This window comes from Carcharodon carcharias, chromosome 4 (assembly GCF_017639515.1).
Source record: "Carcharodon carcharias isolate sCarCar2 chromosome 4, sCarCar2.pri, whole genome shotgun sequence".
NCBI lineage: Eukaryota > Metazoa > Chordata > Chondrichthyes > Lamniformes > Lamnidae > Carcharodon > Carcharodon carcharias.
Window position 1 is genome coordinate 69,827,034 of NC_054470.1, and position 23,316 is coordinate 69,850,349.

Below are 23,316 nucleotides of genomic sequence, written 5' to 3' on the forward strand. Positions count from 1 at the left end.
TTCAGGGGGAGGTGAAAAAGCAAATCAGAGAAGCAAAGAGAGTTTATGAGAAATGACTGGCAGCCAACATAAAAAGGAATCCTAAAGTCTTCTATTGACACATAAATAGTAAGAGGGTGGTAAAAGGGGGAGTAGGGCCGATTAGGGACCAAAAGGGGGATTTACACGTGGAGGCAGGGAGCATGGCTGAGGTGTTAAATGAATACTTTGCATATGTCTTTACCAAGGAGAGTAATGCTGTTGATGTGGGGGGCTTTCAAAAGACATTCAATACAGTGCCACACAACAGACTTGTGAGAAAAGTTATAGCTCGTGTAACAATAGGGACAGGAGCAATGTGGATACAAAAATTGGCTGAGTAATAGGAAACAGAGGGCAATAGTCAAAGGATATTTTTCAGGCTGGAGGAAGGTTTGTAGTGTGTAGGGGTCGTTATGGGGACCCTTGTTTTTCCTGTTATATATTAATGGTCTAGAGCTTCGTGTGCAGGGGACAATTTCAAAGTTTGCTGATGTTACAAAACTTGGAAGCATTTTAAACTGTGAGGAGGACAGTATAAAACTTCAAAAGTACATAAACAAGTTGGTGGAATGGTCAGATAGGTGGCAGATGAAGTTCAATGTGGAGAAGTGTGGGGTGATTCATTTTGGTAGGAAGAACATGGAGAGGCAATATAAAATAAGGGGACAATTCTTAAGGGAGTGCAGGAGCAGTGGAACCTGGGTGTATATGTGCATAGATCATTGAAGGTGGCAGGACAGGTGGAGAGAGCAGTTAATAAAGCATATAGTATCCTGGGCTTTATCAAAAGGGGCAGGGAGGCTATGTTGAGCTCATATAAAACACTGGTTAGACCTCAGCTGGAGTGTTGTGTATAGTTCTAGGTGCCACACTATAGGAAGGATGTGAACGCATTGGAAAGAGTGCAGAAGAGGTTTACGAGAATAGTTCCAGGGATGAGAAACTTAAATTATGAAGTTAAAGTTGAGAGGAGAAGTCTAAGAGGAGATTTGAATAGAGGTGTTCAAAATCATGAGGACAGTGCAGATAGGGAGAAAATGTTCCCGCTTGTAAAAGGATCAAGAACGTGAGGGCACAGATTTAATGTGATTTGCAAAAAAATCAAATGTGATGTAAGAATAAACGTTTTCAGCAGTGAGTGGTTCGAGCTTGGAATGCACTGCCTGACAGTATGGTAGAGGCAGATTCAATTGAGGCATTCAAGAGGGCATTAGATGATTATTTGAATAAAAACAATGTGCAAGGCTACACGGAAAAGGCAGGAGAATGGCACTAAGTCATAATGCTCATCTGGAGAGCTGGTGCAGACATGATGGACCAAATGGCCTCCTTCTGCACTGTAACAATTCTGTGGGAGAGAGATACACAGAAAAAGTGTAAAAGAGAAGGGCAGATGTAGTGTGCCATGTAGTAAATGGAGTATTTATAGCTTGGTGTATAGTTCTGATAGGTCTCCACCACCAGAATTTTCTTCACATTAGGATTAGGACTACTGTAGACTAATTGATAGAGATTGATTGCTATGATTAGTCAACAACTCCATTCTCACTTTATCATATAACTACAGCATGGTAGAAGTTAGACTAGATGAACCTTGGCCCTTTTATTACACCACTATTCATGTATATCTAGCTGCACAGAAGAGGAGACAAAGAAAGGAAAAATGTACAAAAGAACAATGAAGAAGTTAGAGACAAGTACAGAAAAGGAAAAAGGAAGCATATGAGAGTCGTACTGAGAGAAAGAGAAAAAGGATAAATGAAGACAAAAAGAAACAGAGACTAGGAGGCAAGTGTAAGAAAACAGGCTTTTTTGTTAGCATCTATGAGCAACTTGGTGAGCCATCAACTATCAGGTGTAAATATTCTTTGGAATCTACCTTTCCTCAAATAGGCTACAAAGACAACTAGTAAAATGATTGTACTGACACTTGATCCATATTCAGTCCTTTCTTCTCTCAATTTCCTCTCACATGGTTGAAACTTTTTAGTCTTGCTGCACCACTGGATTGGGAAAGGAGATCAAGAAGATGGCAATCATCCAGGGTAGTTGGGAGTCAAGCAGGGAGGAGGTGGGGGGTGGTGAAGGCAAACGCTTTGATCTTATCACATAGGTGAATGCCACCATCTAGCAAAACATGTATTAGAGCAGAGCCTCAAACAGATGAATTTCTGTTGATTAATCTCTAATAATTAATCTTTAAACCAGAAAATTGGTAACAATATTCCATCCATAATTAGCCATAATTCCCAAGGGGCTGTAGGCATCTCTCTGTTCACTGCAATCCTGCATGCCCATCTCATCCCTTCCTCAGTCCAGTTTCTGATGCTGTCCACCCATCCAATTGGACCTAGTCTCTTCTCTTCTGATGTTTCACCTTTGCCAACACTAGACTCTCATCCCGGCTTTTCAAGTGGTTGTACTTTCTCAATAGTAATCAAAACCCTATGAACTCAACTGTGAAATAAATTAAAGCATTGTTATTTAGTTATGCTAAATTCACTATATACATTTACAAGTCATGCTTTTTTTTGCCTAGTAGGGCTTACTTTGTTTAATACGGTGTAAAAAGCATTAAACACTCTTAGGAATGATTTTCAACTTTGTACAATCGCTTTAGAGTGAAACTTTATGAACACCGTGTTTTATTCTTTTATCCAACTCTTCAAGGACAAGGTTTTCGCTCTGCCTGCAGGTATTTTTGTCTGCTCGACTTGTGCTACAATTGTTTGCAGCCTCCGAGTTGCTAGTCACGGGATCTTGCCCGATTTTGTTCTGTGCTGTTAAAATGAATTTGTTGGAAATCCGATGAGAATAGGTCTCTCGGTGCTTGACTTCAGAAGAGCACAGCTGAAACTTGAAGGCAGCCTGAAAACCTCGTCGAAAATTCTTGTTGAAATAACCATAGATGATGGGGTTGACACTGCTGTTGCAGAAGGCTAACCAATGGGCGAAAGGATAGATGTACAAATTGATTATTCTCAACTGACTGTGCGAGAGCCTTGTATAGTCAGACAGCATCATTAGAGTCCAGAGAGGGAGCCATGACAAAGTGAACAGCAGGGCTACAGTGGCCAACATTTTGATCACCCGTTGCTTTTTTTTAGACACAGCATTGCCATTTTCCTGGTGAGACCCTTCACCAACAGGTATGCTGGTTTTAAACAATGCAACTCCTATCCTTGCATACATAATAACTATGAGTGACAGAGGAGCCAAGTAAATGTTGGAAAATAACACTGTGGTGTAAATCTTTCTCATTTTCAGATTTGGCCATGCCTCGTAACATTGATAGCAAGGATACATTTTCTTACTACTTTGGATAATCCTTACGTTGTCAGGCAGTTTGGTTACTTGTAGCATGATTGCAGAAGGACATATTATTGAGACAGCAAGAACCCATATGACAGCGATGATGATAGTTGCAACAGTCATGTTAAGTTTTTGTTTGAAAGGGTAGACGATACACCTGAACCTGCAAAATAAGTAACAAAAAGGGTAAATTTGTTTAATATCTAAATAATTTCCATGAGTTGTATTTTTGAGGTATATATTCACACAGTAATGTACAGGACTTGCAAAGCAATCCCTATGGCTGATCTCAGGGTGGAATGGCTCACTCAGTAATCACATGATAACACAGCACTATGATATCATTCACAAGGATGTTTGCTTACATATGACCAGGTCCCCCTCCAACCCCCGGACTGATAGCAAAGCCTGATAGCTTGACCAACTCTCTCATATAACATAGCCTTAGGCTTTGTTGCTTCTTAACCTAGAGATGAGGCTGGAATTCTTTCCCTCAGTATTTTTCAGGGGTAGGGTCCATTATTTTGAACAACTTTCTATCTCTATTTTTTTTTAATACTGTGGTAAAAGTGAGGTCTGTGATCTGATTCTAAAATGAGTAGCCCTGGCAATTTTAGAGCATAATCATATCCATGAACTCAATTAAAAATAAATAAAAAATGAAAGAGAAACTTTGCCAAGTTTAAAGAATAGCCTCGACATGCATGTTTTGATTGTTAAGAGTGCATAGTGGAAGTCTGAGCAATATATAATGCATAGATAACTTTACAAGTACTCTCCTAAACTCTGCATCTGAATTCCCACACAGACTTGTGCAAGGTTCTGTGGGAGAATCCAAACTTTATCGTTCTGAACCTGAAAATGTCCAAAACTGGAATGATTCTATCCTGTTGTTATCAATCAGGATGATTAAGTCATCAACTGGAATTAGGTAAACCATAAATGCCCCTCTTTTTAAAGGGACACACATTCCAAATTGTAATCAAAATATGATAAAAAAAACTTAACAAATTCTAAATGTGTATCCGCTGTGCACATCAGTCTCTCTGTGCCACAGGAATGATTTCTTCCTGTGCAGACAACACTTCTAAGGAATTATAAGCTGTGGTGAAAAATTATTTTGTTTTTCAGGAAAGCTGTTTATTCCAGCATTTAGAAGGCACTTTCAGACAGCTGAAAGAATTGGAATGGACATGTTGAATAATGAAGTCTTAAATTGTGCAGCAGAGTGATAACAGATTGGCATCTGCAATGCTAAACAGCTCTATTATTCTCAAATAAATTTGTTTTTATTTTTGTTTTTATCTATTATTCTCATGTGCTTTTCATGGTTCGTTGTGAATGTTCACGTATTTTAAAAACCTTTTTATTATTCAGAGATAAAAGATACTGTGTTCCGCTCCATTTATCCTGCAGAGCTGCTGTCAGCAACAGGTCTGGATACAGCAGTAGGGGTTAGCGATATAAATGAATGGTGCTGCCTTTTACATTGTGCTAGCACTTTGCCAGTATTGCTGTGCATGGCTGGTGTCAATGCCCAGATTCAATAAGGTTAGTGGCCAGGAAGGCACATTAGAAGAAGAAAAACCGGAGCCTTTGTTGACGACACGCTGCTTGAAAAGTTTCATGGAACAGATCCTCTGTTGGGTCAGGTTCTAGGATGTATTAGAATTGATCCTGCAATGCTGATTCTGGAACTGCTTCACATGAACCACTGTGCCTGATAGCACAGCACAGGCTGGGCTCACAACATCTCATGAACATTATTTACTTAAGCTTCCTGCACAACTGCTGCCTTACACTTGGGGAAAAGGTATGGCATTCTTGTGAGCTAATCAAAACTAAGGATGCAGTTGCTTAAAGGGAAGCAGATGAAAATGGACATAAAAATGTTGGAGAATGCTGGGCATATCAGAGCACTGGGGAGCTTCATGCTTGAATCCCTCTAATCAGGTTTCATAGTCGTGAAACTGCTCTTATCAAAGTCACAATGACATCCTATGTAACTGTGACAAAGATAAACTATCCCTCTTCATCCTTAGCAAACTGCCTGCAGCCTTTGGCACGGTTGACCACAGCATCCTCCTTCGATGTTTCTCCACTGTTGTCCAGCTGGGTGGGACTGCACTTGCCTTGTTCCATTCTTATCTGTCCAATTGTAGCCAGAGAATCACCTATGATGGTTTCCCTTCCTGCTCTGCCACTGTTACCTCTCATGTCCTCAAAGGATCTATTCTTGGCCCCCTCCTATTTCTCATCCACATGCCACAGCATCAGAATCCACATGTACGCTGATGAAACCCAGCTCTCTTTAACCACCATCTCTCAACCTCTCCACTGTCACGAAATTTTCAGACTGCTTGTCCAAACTCCAATGCTGGATGAACAGAAGTTTCCTCCAATTAAATATTAGGGAGACTGAAGCCATTGTTTTTGGTTCCTGCTCCAAACTCTGTCCCATAGGCCATCAGTCTCCCTGGCAACCCTCTGAGGCTGAACCAGATTGATCACAACTTTGGTGTCATATTCGACCCTGAGGTGAGCTTCTGACCACGTACCTGTGCCATCACTAAAATTGCTTATTTCCACCTCTGTAACCTCTGTCCCTGCCTCAGCTTATCTCCTGCTGAATCCCTCATTGTCACCTCTCGGCTGGACTATTAACATGCACTTTCCCGAAGAAGCACTTACCATCTCCCCTTGACATTCAATGACATTACCATCACTGAATCCTCCAGCATCAACATCCTGCGGGGTACCAGAAACTTAACTGGAGCAGCCATATACATACTGTAGCTACAACAGCAAGTCAGAGATTGGGAATTCTACAGTGAGCAACTCACCTCCTGACACCCAAAGACCTGTCTGCACTCTACAAAGTTCAAGTGTGGAGTGTGATGTCCACTTGCCTGGATGAGCACAGCTTCAACAATATTCTAGAAGCTTGACATTATCCAGCACAAAACAGCCCGCTTGATTTGTCACCCCATCCACCACCTTAAACATTCCCTCCTTCCACCACTGGTGCACAGTGTCAGCAGTGTGTACCACCTACAAGATGCATTGCAGCAACTTGTCAAAGCTCCTTCGACAGCACCTTCCAAGGGGACGCCACCAACTGCAAGTTCCCCTCCAAGCCACATATCAACCTGACTTGGAGCCATATTACCATTCCTTCCCTGTCACTGGGTCAAATCCTGGAACTCCCTTCCTAACAGCACTGTGGGTGTACCCATGGCCTAATTCGGTTCAAGGAAGTGGTCATTACCACCTTCTCAAGGGCAATTAGGGATGGGCAATAAATGCTGACCTAGTCACCAACACCCACATCCCAGGAATGAATAAAAACAATTCTTAGCCAGCCACTACATTCCATCCTTCATAAGAACTTAAGAAATAGGAACAGGTGAAGACCATACAGCCCATCGTCTGCTCCGCCATTCAATGCGATCATGGCCAATCTCTGCCTTTAACTCCATTTTTGTGCTAACATATCCCTTGATTTCCTGAGAGAGCAAGTCTATCTATTTCAGCCTTAAGTATATTCAATTATGGTGCATGTAGAACCCTCTGGGATGGATAATTCCAAAGATTCAAAACCCTTTGAATAAAGAGATTTCTCCTCATCTCAGCTTTGAATGATTGACGCCTTATCCTGAGTCTGTGCTCCTGTGTTCGAGATTCCATAGCCAGGGGAAACAACCTCTCAGTGTCTACCCTAACAAGCCCCTTAAGAATCTTGTATGTTTCAATGAGATCACCTCTCCTTCTAAACTCCAGAGAATATAGACTCAATTTATTCAGGCTTTCATCAAACAACAATCCTACCATCCCAGAGACCAATCTAGTGAACCTTCGCTGTACTGCTTCCAATGCAAGCATATCCCTCCTTAAATAAGGAAACCAAAATTGACGCCTACTCTTTGGGTAGTGGGGCGGGAAACCCTGCCTTCCAAAAATCCTGCCCCCTGTCTCTGTAAACTTGAGGTCATCCAAACATCCGGTGCCTGTGTCCTAACTTGCACCAAATCCCTTTCTCCCATCACCTTTGTGCTCGCTGACCTACACTGGCCCTCAGGTAAACAACACCTCAATTTTAAAATTCTCATGCTTCTTTTCAAATCTCTTTTTGCCTCTTTTCCTCCATACCTCCATAATCACCTACAGCCACACAATCGTTTGAGATAGCTGCGCTCTAATTCTGGTCTCATCAGCACCCCTCTTTTATTTGCTCCATTATTAGCGGCCTAGGCTCTAAGCTCTGGGACTCCCTCCCTAAATCTATTCATCTCTTTGCCTCTTTAAGATGCTCCTTAAATCCTGCTTCTTTGACCAATCTTTTGGTCACCTAATATCCCTTTATGCCTTCAGTGTGAAATTTTGCTGTATAATGCTCTTGTGAAGTGCCTCAAGGCACTTCTATTACATAAAAAGGGTGCGATATAAATACACACTGGGGGAGTAAGGGAAGGAGTAGCCTCTCCCAAAATCACACCTATTACCATACTGTTCTTACGTTTTGTCACCTGAGTCACTCACTTGCACACAGACATCTACAGAACTACATGAATGTGACACACAGAAGCCTATAATGCAAGCTCTATTTGGAGACATGTCTCGGAGCCATCATTCTAACATTTGCCCTTTTTCTATCATTCTATAGGCCACTAAGAGTAGAGTGCCCGCAGTACCTGTGTCCAGAGTGTCAGTTGCGTCTCAGTTAGTGGTAGACTCACTTCTGAGTAGAAGGTTGTGGGTGCATGTCTCATTAAATTGTGAACATAAGGTGGAAACACTGATGGAGGCATGGTGAACAAGTGAGTAGAAAGTGATGGAGGCAAAGGAAGAACAAGGCATCTTCTACAATGTCCTACACTCTGAGTAACTCTCATACCCAGTAGAAGATCTGGGCCTTGTCCTGATAATGGCTCTCTTCCTTGGGAAAAAGAATGAAACAGTTGACCCTTGTAAATAAGACCTCTCTCACATGCTTGATACATCCATGGATAGCTGACTTATTAAATAGCCTTATGTGTGGTATCTTATCAAAGCCTTTTGGAAATCCAAATATATTACATCTACAGTTTCCCCTTTATCTATCCTGCTTGTAACCTCCTCAAAGAATTCTAATAAATTTGTCAGGCATGATTTCCCCTTCATGAAGCCATGTTCACTCTGCTTGATTAGTTTGTATATTTCTAAATGCTCTGCTATTGCATCTTTTATAATAGACTCCAACATTTTCCCAATAACAGATGTTAAGCTAACTAGCCTATAGTTACCTGTTTTTTGTCTCGTTCCCTTTTTGAATAAGGGTGTTACATTGGCAGCTTTCCAATCCTCTGGGACTTTTCCAGAATCTAATTACTCTTGGAAGATTACTACCAGTGCATCCATTATCTCTGCAGCTATTTCCTTTAATATCCTAGGATGCAACCCATCAGGTCTAGGTGACTTATCGGCCTTTAGCCCCATTAGTTTCTCTAGTAATTTTTCTATAGTGATATTTATTGTATTTATTTCCTCTCCACCTTTTGCCCCGTGATTATTTAGTATTTCAGGTATGTTATTACGGTCTTCTACCATGAAGACTGATGTAGAGTATTTATTCAACTCCTCTGCCATTTCCTGGTTCTCCAATATTATTTCCCCTGCCTCATTCTCCAAGGGGCTTAAATTGACTTTGGCCCCTCGCTTCCTTTTTATATATTTAAAGAAGCTCTTACCGTCCATTTTTATATTACTTGCTAGTTTACCCTTAGTTTATTTTCTCCCTTTTTATTATTTTTTGGTCATCTTCTGTTGGTTTTTAAAACTTTCCCAATCCTCTAGCTTACCACTAATCTTTGCCACATTGTATGCCTTTTCTTTCACTTTTATACTGTCCTTAACTTCCTTGATTAACCATGGTTGGTTTATCCAACATTACAACAGTAACTATGTTTCTTAAGCACTTAATTGGCCGTAAAGCACTTAGACATATCCTGAGGTTGTGAAAATTGCTAAATAAATGCAAGCATTTCTTTCAAAAATAAATTCTTTCACTTCCAAAGAAGAGTGATATTCGACTTGAAATGTTAACTCTGTTTCTCTCTTCACAGATGCTGCCAGATCTGCTGAGTTTTTCCAGCACTTTCTCTTTTTATTTCAGAATTCCAGCATCCTCAGTATTTTGCTTTTATTCAAGCATGTTTTTCATGTTTAGGACCTGGTTCTACATTGCATACTCTATTCTCAATGATATCCCAATACTAATACTGGTGATGGGTCATGGAACTCAAGTGAGCTGTGTGCACCAAATTTTCCATGTTTACCTACCTGTCCACTGCAATAGCAACTAGAGTAAAAACTGAAGCTGAAACAGAAATTCCTTGAACCAAGCCACTTATCTTGCAAACAAAGTTTCCAAAAGGCCATCCTGTAAAACAGAGTACACTTCATGTCATTCATCCTGGGGGAAAATAGCAGGGGTGATTGTTTTGAGATTAATTTGTACAGAAAGACTAACAACTACTAATTTATTTTTCACCCCAAACCTTATCACATATCAAAGACAGACGCTGCACTGGATAATTAAAATAATCAGTTCGAGAACTAATTCGAGAAGTGTAAACCCCTAGACAGTCCAGACCCATACAAGTAAGTGATCCTAGTTAAGGAGTTGACACCCAGTGTTCCAGATAGTCATGGGATACCATCACTGTGGTTGCCATAAATGATACACCCCATTCCCCCACCTCACAAAAATTACCGTTGGGAGCCAGAGAACTTAGCAATTGGCCCATCTAAAGAGAAAATCAGAGTCTTTTCATGAGCCAACTTGCCATGTTTCGACATTACTGATGAAGCAGGCGTGGCACATCTGGTGGCAGCTCAGCCATAGAATAGCTGCTCTTGACTCTACTTATCTGCCTGGGCCATTACTGCACCCTCCAGAAATCAGAACCCCTTCCTTCCCACAAAAGTTCATTCTTAGGTCCCTTGAGCTTGCCTGTTGGGCAGCCTGACGTTGTTGTCAATACGACTTAGGACCTGCCCTGAAAATGAACATGACAGCCTACCGGACGGCCGGCCACACCAAATCCACTCCTGTGGAGAAACTACTCTATGGATTCAGTGCAGAGCTCAGGACACTTGTAGCTAGGAAAACATACTGGATAATAGCATTGGGAAAATGTAGTCACTCATGAAGGACCTTCAATGGGTAGTCTGGGAACTGAGTCCTTTCATGGAATTTGAGCACAAAATCTCCAGGCAGAATTTTCTGCTCCTGCCAGTGGCGGGAATCATGGCAGGTGAGGGCACTAAATTTGGCATGATGGAAAAAGTCAGTTTTCAGCCAGTGGAAAACTAGTTTGGAATTTGTTCTCCTGACCTTTGATGGCAGGTTGAAGGCAGGTTGTGTTTCCCGCTGATCTATGTCGGGAGCCACATTTGCATTCATTTCCATCTCATGAATGCTCACCAAAAGGCCAACTTGCTCGAATTATGTTACCCTTCCAAATTAACCACTACCCCCCACCAGCAAATAATTAGAATGGTCTGTTTCACGATTGTACATAAGTGGCGTGCACTTGCCAAGCTTCACTCCATCAATGACTTCGAGGTACGTAGGCATTGCTTTTGCCTATGTTTAGGAGTGTCACTTTAAGATTTCCAGTGCTTGTATTACAGGCAGCTCCAAGGCTAGATAGGGGAGGTGGGTTTATGGGAGAAGATGTGAGGGGGTATGTCCGGGGATAGGAAGGGGGTTTGGCTGGGGAAGGTGGGGGTAGGGGGGTGGGTGGGGGGGGGGGGGGGGGGGGGGGGGGTTGGTGTCCAGGGTAGGGGGGAGAGTCTTATAGGGTGGGATCATTGTGTCGACAATGGGGTCCTGGGGGGAGAACTCGGGGTGGTGTTGGTAGGAGGAAACAGTCACAGTCAGGGAGGGATGTGGCAGGTTCACAGTGAGAGGTTGGCAGGCGAAGACATTATTAGGTGGGTCATGGAGGGGGCAAGACAGGTGGCTTGGACAACGGGAGGAGTAGGGTCAGGGTGGCCATGGGGACGGTAATGGGTATCGGCCCTGAGGGGAGGAAAAACACGTGGAGGTGGATGGTTCAAGGATGACAAATGAGAGAAGATTGGCAATATTGGGTGATGAGGGGAAGCTGGTGGGTTACAAGGGGGATAGTAGGTGGTGGACCAAGTCTGAAAAGTTTCACGCACCACTTTCTCAAAGCTGCTCTTGGCAACACAGTTGCTCTGTATGAATCTGTGTGAATCCTTGAAGTGGGAGGAGGGTCGTTTCAGGTAGGTGGAGTTCAAGGTCAGTACTAGTGGCTACTAAAGACAACTGGATGTCAATGAGGCTCACTTGTGTTCTCTCTTTGGTGATGCCCACATTGCAGCCGGTTTGTTCCTGACTCATGGTTCTCATAACATCGAGTTCCCAGCAAAGGGTGGAGCTGCCATTCATTCTGTGCCATTTGCCATCAGCTGCAGTCAGAGGCAGGGATGAAGGGAGGGAGGAAGGTCAATGCCTCCAAAGGACACAGATGATGGAGGCCAGCCAACCTGTGACTCTAGACCTCCATCCTCCCAGGTGAATGGTTATGGCTGACAAGGGATCATGTGGTTAGCCTTTATCTGCTGCCAAGGCAAGGGTCTCTCTATAAAGTCTTGAGAGTAGTGGAGGCAAGCAGAATAATGTCAGAGGGAGGTTTCTTGCGCATGGCTCTCATCATCCTGGTCAAAGAGCAAAGTATACGTGTGCAGTCATGTATGATTGGGAGGAACACCCATCCCTGGCCCTCCAGGATGTCCTTTACCTGGAAGATGGGGATACCATGTCTAGACAGAGGTCAGGGGAAGGGCTTACCACTTGCCTGCTGGCTTTCAGATGGAGGAAAACATGTAAAGGACATGCTCACTAAATTTATCGCCGCAATTCGTTCACACATCCACTAAGGCATCGATGATGCAGGCTGCATCAACTCTGCCTTAGTAATAGCTCTCATCCAGATGAGGAGATGTCAGGTCTGTCGCCAGTTGGCACAGGGCCAGGAGGAGCAAGGGCCTGAGCAGCAAGAGACAGCATGGCCACTAGAAGGTCAGAGGGCTAGCAAATATGGACCACTACAATGGGGAGAAGTGGCCCGAGGGTGTGTGTATTGCCAGTAGTGCTCTTATCTAGAGATGAGTAAAAGACAATGTCTAATGTTCTCTTTGTCTCGGGATGCGGTTGCTCACAACGTCCAGCTTCTCCAGTATGAGTTGCGGACACAAGGTCTCTGGAGGAGTAATGCGGATCTCCTGGTCTGCAGAGTTAATGTCCATCTGGGTGTCTTTTAAATATGGTGCCAGGGCCTTTGACCCTATGAGGTAACAGCTGGGTGGGCGACTTCCTGCCCGCCCCACCACGAAATTTGCTGAGCTCCTCGCTGATGCATAATTAATGAGATGAAAAATGGAAGATTGCACATGTTCACCTGCCCCGCTGCCCAGTGGGAATCACGCTGCACCATATTTAGTCTCCAGAGTAGTAAATTTTGTCCTCTGATTTTGACTGATTTGTGCACAAGTTATAATGTACATTTGTAATTGGGAATTTTTTGTTGATACGCTTATCAGGAAGCACCAGCTGTGATGTTTACGTCTTATTTAAGCTGAGGTTATTTAATTAATGTACTGTTCTGTGGTTTTCTGTGCACAAAGATCTCAGTGTCCAAAAAGGCTTTAGTAGGACCTTCCACTAATATCACACTGCATCATCAACAGGGATACACTATCAAGGCTGTGGATAGTGATATTAATGTGGGATTACTGGATGAGGCAACCTATGTAGGGAAGGCATGGGAAGTATTGGAGGCTGTGGAAAGGCCAGGAATCATGGTGTGGAAGTACTGCTTGCTGACTGTCAGAACAGAGGGGTTTTAGGATTTAGACCTCAGAATATTCACGGAATATTTACAGAATCACAGATCTTCTTTCAAAAGGAGAACATTGCACCAGACCAACCATTGACTTGCAGCAAACATTTCAAATTGGTCTGGATAACACAGAAATTCTGCCACTTAGAACTGGGTAACCATAAGCAATGAGACTGGCGTCTATAAAGACTGAGTGTTTGCCCTGAACACCATCGCTAATCACCTCAGTTACTTGTCATTGTGGAAGACACTTCTGTGTAAATAGCATTTTTCCTTTGCTTTGATCCCAGCTGAGATTACCTCTGAACAGACCTGATCTCAGGTTGGAACCCAGCTTGATAGATCCTAACTTTTATTTGTTTGTTTAAATACGTGGAGAGTCCTACTGAACGGAGTCACAGAGGTCAGCTGATAAACTTTTAACAAAAGAATAAAACAGTTATTAAACAAGATGACCTATATTACAATACTCCTTCACTCACAACTATACCATTACAGATATATACAGATTTGTAAGGAGAACACAAGTTACAAAAGATAGCTTATACCTTAATGACCACAGTAAGTACACAGTCCATGTAAACCTATGGCACCCTGTGGTCAGACACACCACACTCTGAAACCAAGTGACAGATGCCACATCAACCAGATGCTATGGATCTTTCCTCAACTCCCCTCAAACACTTGTTACACCATGGGCCAAGTCGTCTCACTGAACCCCGTCCTTCACACAAGGGTTTCCAATCCCCACTTTCCAAGAACTCACCTTGGAATCTTCTTCCAAACTAACACTTTCTCTCAGATGCCTTCCGCAAGGGTTCACTTCCAGAGTTTCGAACTTTTCTTCTGATGTTCCTCTCCCCGGGTCACCACATACTTCAAGCTGTCTTCCATACACTCTCTCTCATGGGCTCAGCTGTCAACAATACATTACTGCTTCACATGTCCATAGCAAAGAGTTACAGACCTTCTCTTTGGGCCTTCTTGCCTCTTGCAATCTGTTCTCACTTTAAATCTGCTTTCAGTAGCTTTTGTCTCTTTAAATCTGAAGCTTGGGCCTTTCTCTCTGACCCTCACTCTTAACTTCAGTGACAGAACCTTTTACAGGTTTCTGTCCTTCCGTTGACTTTCTCCTGTTCCATTCCCCTGGTCTTTTCTTTAGCTTGGGACTTGCTATCTGTCCCCTTTGCTCCAGTCTCTCCTGGCAGCTACTTTCAAAACCAACTGCTGTTTCTCATCTTGTGTGTGTGTGTGTGTGTCTGTGGGAGGGACCTGCCTCTCTGGACCCCTGTTGCTAGGCAATAGCCCAATTCCTCTACTCTTGTTTGTTTACCTTAGCTGCAACAGTCGTAAAAACCTCATTAGAAATGTAAGCACCTTTTAAACTGAAACTAAAACTTAATTTGAACTTTCTTAACACACAAACACATAAATACAAATGAAACTTAAACATTAAAGCTAAAACTCATTCCTAAGGCCCACAAATATAAAGATAACTTACTTAAACTATCTCTATTTCCTGATACCGTAGCCAGAATTTTGCCCGCTCTGTTGCATATAATGTGATGGAGGATGCTCCAGGACATTTAGTGGCTATTTTAGTAAATTTAGAATACAAGTTGTAGGCAATTATTATCCAGGAATATGGAAACCTAGTGCAAATACTTGCACAGAACATGGGATGGTTTCTTCCCATCCCTGCGGCGGTGACTTTGGAGGCTGGGAGGATGTGGGGAAATTCAGATATTTGCATATTGGGACAGTTCCCCGACACTGTCCTGACTCGGGGTGGGTTTTGCAGATGGTGAACCAATCCCATGAGGCACCTGGAAGCTGGCAACAACTTAGCCTCTCTGCAGCAGGATGGAGAGCCATTGGTGTTTCGTCACAATGGCCCAATGAACGTGTTGCAAAAATGAAAAAATTGCAGCCTCAGCCATAGCCATTTATATGGGGGGGATTTCCCCTCCACACTGATGGTCCTAAAGACTGCGGATCTTGCTTATTTTAAAATTTTCAGCAGGTTTCCAACATTTTGTGGCGCCCTTGCACTTTCTTACCAGCCTCAGCAGTACCCAGTTTTCCCAATGGGGCTGTCATCCATCCATTGCTGTGGGCTCTTCTATTCAGCCTCTCACCTTGGAAACCTAATTGGATGGTGAACAGGGAGGCGGCCTTTTATCTCCTGTAAAATTGCACCGCAGTTCACACAGCAGGAACAAATGGGGTTGGGAACCAGAATTAATCTCGAAACCTGAAAATTTTTAATGTTGATAAGATTCCAGCCCTAGAGCAAACTGAGGGCTTGGGATTTGACAGAATCAGTGAACAACAGCACAAGAGCCAGTATCTAATGGCAGAATCTTGTTGAGGCATTGGGGGGATCTTGCCTGCCGGTTGGAGAGCTGACAAGAGACCCGCATTGCCTCTTTTCGTGAAGGCCCACTGAACCATGTGCCAATCAGGCAGTGATGAGGCCAGCACTGGGCCATCCCCTAGAATCAAGACCCCAGGGGCAGACTTCTCATTTACCGAGAGCTGCTGGCCAATCAGAGGCTGGCAGCTCTTGTACTCAGCAGCACGACAGGGGAGGTTGTGGCGGATGCTGGCAGGACAGGCCCTGGAGTCCCAGGGTTGCAGAGTGATCCAGGCCACAGGTAAGCAATGTTTGAGTATGTGGTTTTGCAAGGTGGGGATTGTGGGAAGAGGGGTGTAGTGGGTCAGCAGCAAGGGCAGGGGGTGGCTTGAAGTGGGCCCCCCCTTCTTCCTGTCAAGTTCCTCGATCAGGAACTGAGTGCCTTTGATCGAGGGACCTCCCAACCCCAACTCCCCAGAGATGACAAGCTGGTTGCACAGTTTTAGCTGTCGTGCACACCGAATGGTGATAGGCCTGCTTGCAGAGGGGTTAATACCAGCAGTGATGGAATGAGGCCCTTAAGTGGTTATTAATTGGTGATTTAAAGGCCTCAACTGGCGGTGGGTGGGAATGTCGACCATTGGCTTTCCCGCCCAGAGCTTAATTCTTGCAGAGGAGAAGGCGGTGGGATTCAGGCACGCCAACATGCTGCCTAATTAAACACCCTTCCATTCCTTCAAGCTTGCCATCAGAGAGAGCAGAAGATTCCTCCCTAATCTGTCCTATACGAGGCATATAATAAACTTTAAATAAGTGAACAAACTGCTGCTGGACCATATTTTGTGGACTTATATGGCAGAAGATAGAGATTCAAAGTCAGAAGAATCCTAAAGCCATACACAGATCATGTTGCAATCCAACTTTACACTCCTTCCTCTAAGGGTATATTGAAAAATAGCCCATTACATAGAATAGTTGCTGGTCCATCATATTACAGATGGCAATGTCACAATACTGCATCACAGTTACATATACCATAGAAACTAACCATTATTGCCAATAAATACTCATTATTGAATTCTTTCAGTGCTGTCTTTACATTAGACTTATTGTGAGTATCTGCATAAGGATCTCTGGCGATGCTATGGTGCAAATAGAAAGATCAACAGACGATTATTACAGGCTCTAAAACTGGACTACTACTTGGGACCTTGAGGTGGTCTACAGTGAAAAGAAACAAATGAGTTCATGAAACACCAGTCTTCCATGCAGCAGTGCACATTCTTCCTCTTTAACTTCCTGCTACTCTTCACTCAAGTCCATGGTTCACTTTTTCCCGTGGGTTTAGGGAACCCAAAATTAGTGACCATATGTAGGTCACGAGTCCATGCTTGTTGCCAAGGCAACCGCTGGTGCAACTTTACATGAGGCGGGCTTCTTAATTCGTCTTCTGTCTAATAAAGGATGGTCGGTGCTGCTGAGGCAGAAATGGGGATGAGAGGGCAGCTCAAAATGGAGGTACTCTTGGAAGCCTGCTGAAAATGTAAAATTAAAGAAGGCCCACAACTGCTGGGAGCATAAAAGTGTAGAGGGAAAACTCCTCCACTAGGAGAGTTATGACTGCAGAAGTGGCCTTTTTGCACTTGTGGCTCATTCATTGGATCAGGACGAGGCACCAATGGGCCTTTGCCTTGCTGCTGGATAGCTACCTCCAAGCTGCTGTTGTCCTCTGGATCAGAACTGTGCCAGGAAAATGCCAGTGAGATTTGAAAATGGCCCCTAAGTGGAGCCTTAGTTGGAGAATGGAGAAGGTTGCCAATTCTCATGGCCACCTGTCATTGAGTAACTCCATGTTTCAAAGCCACAGAGGAGTGTCGACCAGGCATGACATTTCAGCAATGTTTTCTTCTACACAGCCTTATTCTCTTTGCTGTTAGAAGCAAAATCATTTTGTTGAAAGCACTCTTTCCACTTCAATTCTTCTGATAATTTCAGTGATATATTTCGTATCTTCTGTAATGATTTGACCAAGGTACACAAATTTGTCCACTCGTTTTATATTGGTTTTGTCAATTGAGGTTGTCACCTTTTATTTTGCAGGTTTCTTACCAGTTATTATTTTGGTTTTCTTAATGTTTATTTTCATACAAACTCTTCATCAATTTTGTTAACTTCATCTATGAAGCATTGTAATTGCTTTTTAGTCTCAGCCAACAACAGTGTTGTCTGTGTATCTAAGGTTGTTTATGATTCTATTACCACCACTTAGACCTTTAAGGCATTCAATTCTAAATATAGCTTAGTATAGAGATTAAATAATCTCTATACTGATAAAACACAACCCTGAACACTCCTCGTTTGATTTGTATTTCATCTTATAAAAACTCTTTGGTTCTATTACAAATGTCTTACTGGCCTTAGGCCCTTTCCATTTATTCCTGTGTTCTTCAGACATTTAGTACGTTTTTAAAAATTCATTTATGGAATGTGGGTGTCACTGGCTGGGCCAGCATTTATTACCCATCCCTAATTGCCCTTGAGAAGGTGGTGGTGAGCTGCCTTCTTGAACTGCTGCAGTCCTTGTGGTGTAAGTACTTCAGCACTGCTGTTAGGGAGGGAGTTCCAGGATTTTGACCCAGTAACAGTGAAGGAACAGTGATATATTTCCAAGTCAGGATGGTGAGTGACTTGGAGGGGAACTTCCAGGTGGTGGTGTTCCCATCTATCTGCTGCCCTTGACCTTCTAAGTGGTAGTGATCGTGGATTTGGAAGGTGCTGCCTAAGGAGCCTTGGTGAGTTTCTGCTGTGCATCTTGTAGATGGTACACACTGCTGCTGCTGTGTGTCGGTGGTGGGGGGAGTGAATGTTTGTGGAAGGGGTGCCAATCAAGCGGGCTGCTTTGTTATTAATGATTCACACGATCAGATGCCTTTTCATAGTCTATGAAACATATATACACTTTATTCATCTCATAGTATCACAGATAGTTCTCATGTTAAAGATACCTTCCCTGGCACCTCTGCCAGATAGAAAGCCACTTTGTGTTTCACTGACTTTTTTTCAATTATATTCTTGTTTCTAAGAAGAGTTACTTTCAGTAGGATTTTAAGGATATGACCCATTGGACTAAATCTTCTGTAGTCTGTGCAATTATTTGCCTCTCATTTCTTTGGTAGCCTAATGAAAATTAGGTTCATGTCATTAAGTATTACACATGTATTAATTGTTAATACCATTGCATAGCTTGTTGATGGTTTTTATGCCTACTTTATCCGAAGCTTGAATCATCAATATAGCTATACTGTCAATACTTTTTGGCTTAGATGGACTCAAATGCATTAGGAAATTGTTGAAGTTGTACATGAAGGAAGAAGGCAATGCTAGGAAGATCAACACTGGCCATTATAACATCAACCATATCAGCAGTCCTTGTCCAACCAGTGACCAACTGCTTCCACAGGCTTCAAGCCAGTGAGGAACCAAGTGAAGAGCTTTGCCATAACTAACGATGAGCAACGTGAAGAATCTCACTTAGTGACAGTCCTTTCTAATTTGTGTGACTGCAGAGTTCACAGTGCTGAGCTCTCACTGCTTTGGTGTCAGTTCAGGCAAGCTCTCTCATGTAGCGATAAAGATTTTCTTCAGGAGCCCACTGTTCTGTCAGCATTGTAACTTCTTAAACTTCATGACGTTGTCAATATAATAAAAAGATACCTTAGAAAACAGAAATTTTCCACTCAGATTCTAGTATTAGGCGCAGCACTCTACTATTTACAAATAACCAGGTGGGTGATTTGGAGTGATAACCGGCCTTATCGATTTCCACTCTGCAGCTCTTGTGGATACGGGAGAAATTCCTCACCACACTCTCTCATTTAACAACCATGCTACTTAGAATAAGGAAATGAGGTAGCCCTGTGATTTGTTAAGTCACATGCTGGAAGCACTGCTGGAAATTTACCAGGCCTCTGGCAATGGGTGAGGTGAGGGGGCTAGCATAAATAGTGCTGGAAGGTGTTGAGGAGGCGTGCCCAACATCTTCCCACTGTCATGTCATTTTGCCAGGGTGGGAAAGTTGGTGGACAAGTTGCCTGCTGGGAGCCCAATTGAGTCACTTAAGTGGCAAATTGACGGACAGTTCTTTCATCTGCTGGTATTTTACCCGCATTGGAGGGGATTGCCAACACATGCAGAGACCGCTCAGTGAAACTGGGTGCCCTCCCACTGGGCTCCCAGGAGCGGAGCTGCTTTTTGAGTACTCCATGCCCCACAGAGGCCAATCCCCACACCTCCCCTAGCCACTGGCAATGGCGGTCCCCACACCCATACTGTCGTCTGTGCCTCACAACACCAACCCCACCCCCCTTCCTGCCTTATCGCTGGGACTAGCTGCCTTGTCTCGGCACCCCTCAAACCCACTTACCCATCTTCCTGGCCACTGAGGTGCTCTTTCCCTGTAGCTGCAGCCTCAGAAATGGCTACCGCTAGTGGAGGCACTGCTGACCTGCAGCCTTCTGATTAGGCCAGCAACTTTTGGGGTGGGCCACTGTCCCCAGTTGGGGCGGCAGCTCTGGCAGTGGCCACTTAATTGTCTACTGCCAGGAATATGCCTCCTTGGGTCCCACTGCTGCCTGAAGCTGGGTTGCCTTTTGCTCTTGGCCCCAGTGACAGGACTTCAACTGTCATATGAAAATTCAGCACACAGTTCTCATCTATAAGCATTTATATTAATTTCAGTTGGCTTTATCTGCGTCACTTCTCTGATTTTGAATGAAACTGATCACTGCATACTCATACAGTCCAGAAATCACATTTGTGCTGAGTCAGAAGCTGTGACCACAAAACCCTGCTTCCGACAATTGCGCATAGAATTTGGTTGGTACTTTTGTAGCACTGAAGAAGCAATACGCTGTTGGAGCTCTGAGGTGACATTGTTCAACTAAGATTATGCCTCCCCTCTCTGGTGAATGTCAAACATCCCACAGCATTGCTTGAAGAAGATCTGCTCATTATCACATGGCTGTTTGTGGGACCTTGCTGTGAACGAATTGGCTGTGGTGTTTCGCGACGTTACAAAAGTGACTACACTTCAAAAGTACTTCACTGATTGTAAAATGATTTGGGACATCCTGAGAATGTGAATGGTGCCATATAAATGCAAACCTTTCATTTTCTGGCAGCATGATCATCCCAGAAGCAACAAGCTATACACAAAATAATGATTGCTAAAATGTGTTCAGAAAGCTTATTAATCTTACCAGTTCTGGAGTAATTGATAATTTTGGTAGAGTTTGGCTCAAAGTACTTGTAGTTTTGGAACAACATCTTGGGGACTAATTGAGATCACCATATCAGCATCCCTGGGATTTACGTTTGCATCCATGCCAGGATATGAGGCACTGAAGTCATCTCCTCTACAGCAGGTGTAGCTGATAATTTTGCAACGAATTTGGCCAATCATAACATGTTACTAAAATTGTCAGTTTTGGATAGTTTACACAAATTGCTGAATGCAAATAAGGTGTGCTGCAATTGGTACTGAAACTTATTTGAATAGATCTTCACTGTGGGTGATAGTTGGGATGAACGACTCTCCCATATTTTAAGGGATTGTCCCTTATTTTGACTGTTTGCCACGTGTCTCTTAAGGGAGATCTTTTGTCCCTTATTTCTAGGGCATCCTGTGGGAGACTGAGCCTGGGAGTCTCCTCTTTTGTTTGCCTCTTTGTTTTTTTGTGCGCGTCTGTACTGTGGCCAGTGGCCACCAGGGTGAGTTATGCTCACTACATCCCCTGGACCCAGGGTCGATGTATCCCCTTATTTTTAATTTCTTAAGAGTTGGTCACCCTGGTGATAGTGTAAAGCAGGTGATAATGAGTCAGCAGTCTGTTCTACGTCTCTCCTATTTGTCTTCAATGGAAATACAAGCCAGGACTATGGGCTACTGACTAGCTATTGGCTGTTTTATACTATTGCCCAAAGTCCAGATCTACCTTTTTAAAATTCTTTCATGGGATGTGGATGTCACTGGCTAGGCCAGTGTTTATTGCCCATCTCTAATTACCCTTGTTCAGAGGGCATTTAAGAGCCAACCACATTGCTGTAGGGTCTGGAGTCACATGTAGGCCAGACCAGGTAAGAACAGCAGATTTCCTTCCCTAAAGGGGCCATTAGTGAATCAGATGGGTTTTTTTTAACAACAATCCACAATGGTTTTGTGGTTGTCATTAGACTTTTAATTTCAGATTTTTATTGAACTCAAATTCCAACTACCATGGCAGGATTCAAACCCACATCCAAGAGTATTAACCCTGGGTCTCTGGATTACTAGTCCAGCAACAATACCACTACACCATCGCTTCCCCTCATTGTGGGGAAAAGAACAGGAAATTATTCAATACATTACAAATTGCAAAAATGTTACCTACAAATCTTCACTTTGATGAGTACAATTTTTTCACCCAAAATTGAAACAGGAATTTTGGACTTTTATCAAAAGCTGGAATTTACATAAATGATACTAGAGAGACCAGTTCTGCTACGTAACACATATATCCTTTCTTCCCTGGAATTCTCAGAATGATGCTCACAATAAGATTATTGAAAAAATAATGAGCATTCCTCCACTTACCCGTCAGGATATTGTCCACAAGAGTTGTAGGCATGCAGAATATCCCAACAAGGAGATCGCTAATGGCGAGGTTAAGGATGAAGAGGTTGGTGACTGTCCGCATGTGTCGGTTCCTCACCACAATAAAACAAACCAATCCATTACCAAGCATGCAGAGCAGGAAGATTAGAAGGTATGAGATTATGAAGACTGTGGCAATAGAAGATATGTGCTGGTAAAAGGGAAGATAGGTAATGTTGCTCTGAAGGTGAAAATATGAAGTCGACCCATTTAAAAAGAATGAGTGAAAGTCTTGGGCTGAGACGTTCTGATCCAATTCTTTGTTCATTGTTGTGACTCTATATTACGTAAGAAGGCAACACAGTTAGTGATATGAGTTATCACAACACAGCTACGTTAATACATCAACAAATTTCAGCATTGTCTCTCCAACCTGTACCACATATACAGTAGTAGAAAAGTCAAGCTGTGCCCATTTCCTGTCATGTACTGCTTCATACGTTACATCTAGGCATCTTAGTTGAGTATGTCCAAATTTCTTGGAGTGGCTGACTCAAATTTGACCACTTGCAAATTGGAAATGAGCAGTGAGGACAATCTAGCAATGAAAGGGCAGAAACTGTCAAACAATTCAAAATATTTGTTCAAACCTTTTTGGTCACCATCTTTGTCTTGTCTTGGAAAAAATGTTGAAAATTATGTCCATAGCATAATAGGGATAAAAATAGCACATTTAACAATAATATTTCAGAAGGATGTCATTGAGCAATTGCAGGGCATTCTGCAGAAGGGAAACAGCCACTAGTTGTGGTCCATGTTGGAACAAATGACATGGGTAGAAAATGTGTTGAGGCAGAGTTTCAGGAGCTATGGAAAAATAAATAAACAGGACCTCAAATGGTAGTCATCTCTGGATTACTTATGGTGTCACCTGCTGGTCAATATAGAAACTGGAAATTATTGCAGGTAAATGCATAGTTGGAGAAGTGGTGCAGGAGGGAAGATTTCAGATGCTTGGGCCATTGGGTGCAGGGTAAGGAGCACCTATAGAAGATGGGCAAGCTGCACCTGAACAGTACCATGAC

At 43.1% G+C, this 23,316-nt stretch overlaps 1 protein-coding gene across 1 annotated transcript; it reads right to left on the reverse strand.

Annotated features, from left to right (window-relative positions):
* Positions 1–2,637: 2,637 nt before the first annotated feature.
* npffr2a (neuropeptide FF receptor 2a) lies at positions 2,638–22,562 on the reverse strand. The gene is made up of 3 exons (XM_041186586.1): positions 22,232–22,562; positions 9,652–9,751; positions 2,638–3,496 (listed from the first exon to the last, which is right to left on the reverse strand). Exons 1-3 carry the CDS (start codon positions 22,557–22,559, stop codon positions 2,638–2,640), a joined length of 1,287 nt encoding a protein of 428 aa, XP_041042520.1. The 5' UTR covers positions 22,560–22,562.
* Between the last annotated feature and the right edge of the window lie 754 nt (positions 22,563–23,316).

Excerpts from the sequence above, each read along its gene's own strand:
- npffr2a (XM_041186586.1), bottom strand. The coding sequence starts at position 22,559 with ATGAACAAAGAATTGGATCAGAACGTCTCAGCCCAAGACTTTCACTCA. Across the intron at positions 9,752-22,231 it reads TGTGGACAATATCCTGACGG|GATGGCCTTTTGGAAACTTT; the intron begins GTAAGTGGAGGA and ends TCTGTTTTACAG. Across the intron at positions 3,497-9,651 it reads GTTGCTATTGCAGTGGACAG|GTTCAGGTGTATCGTCTACC; the intron begins GTAGGTAAACAT and ends CTTATTTTGCAG.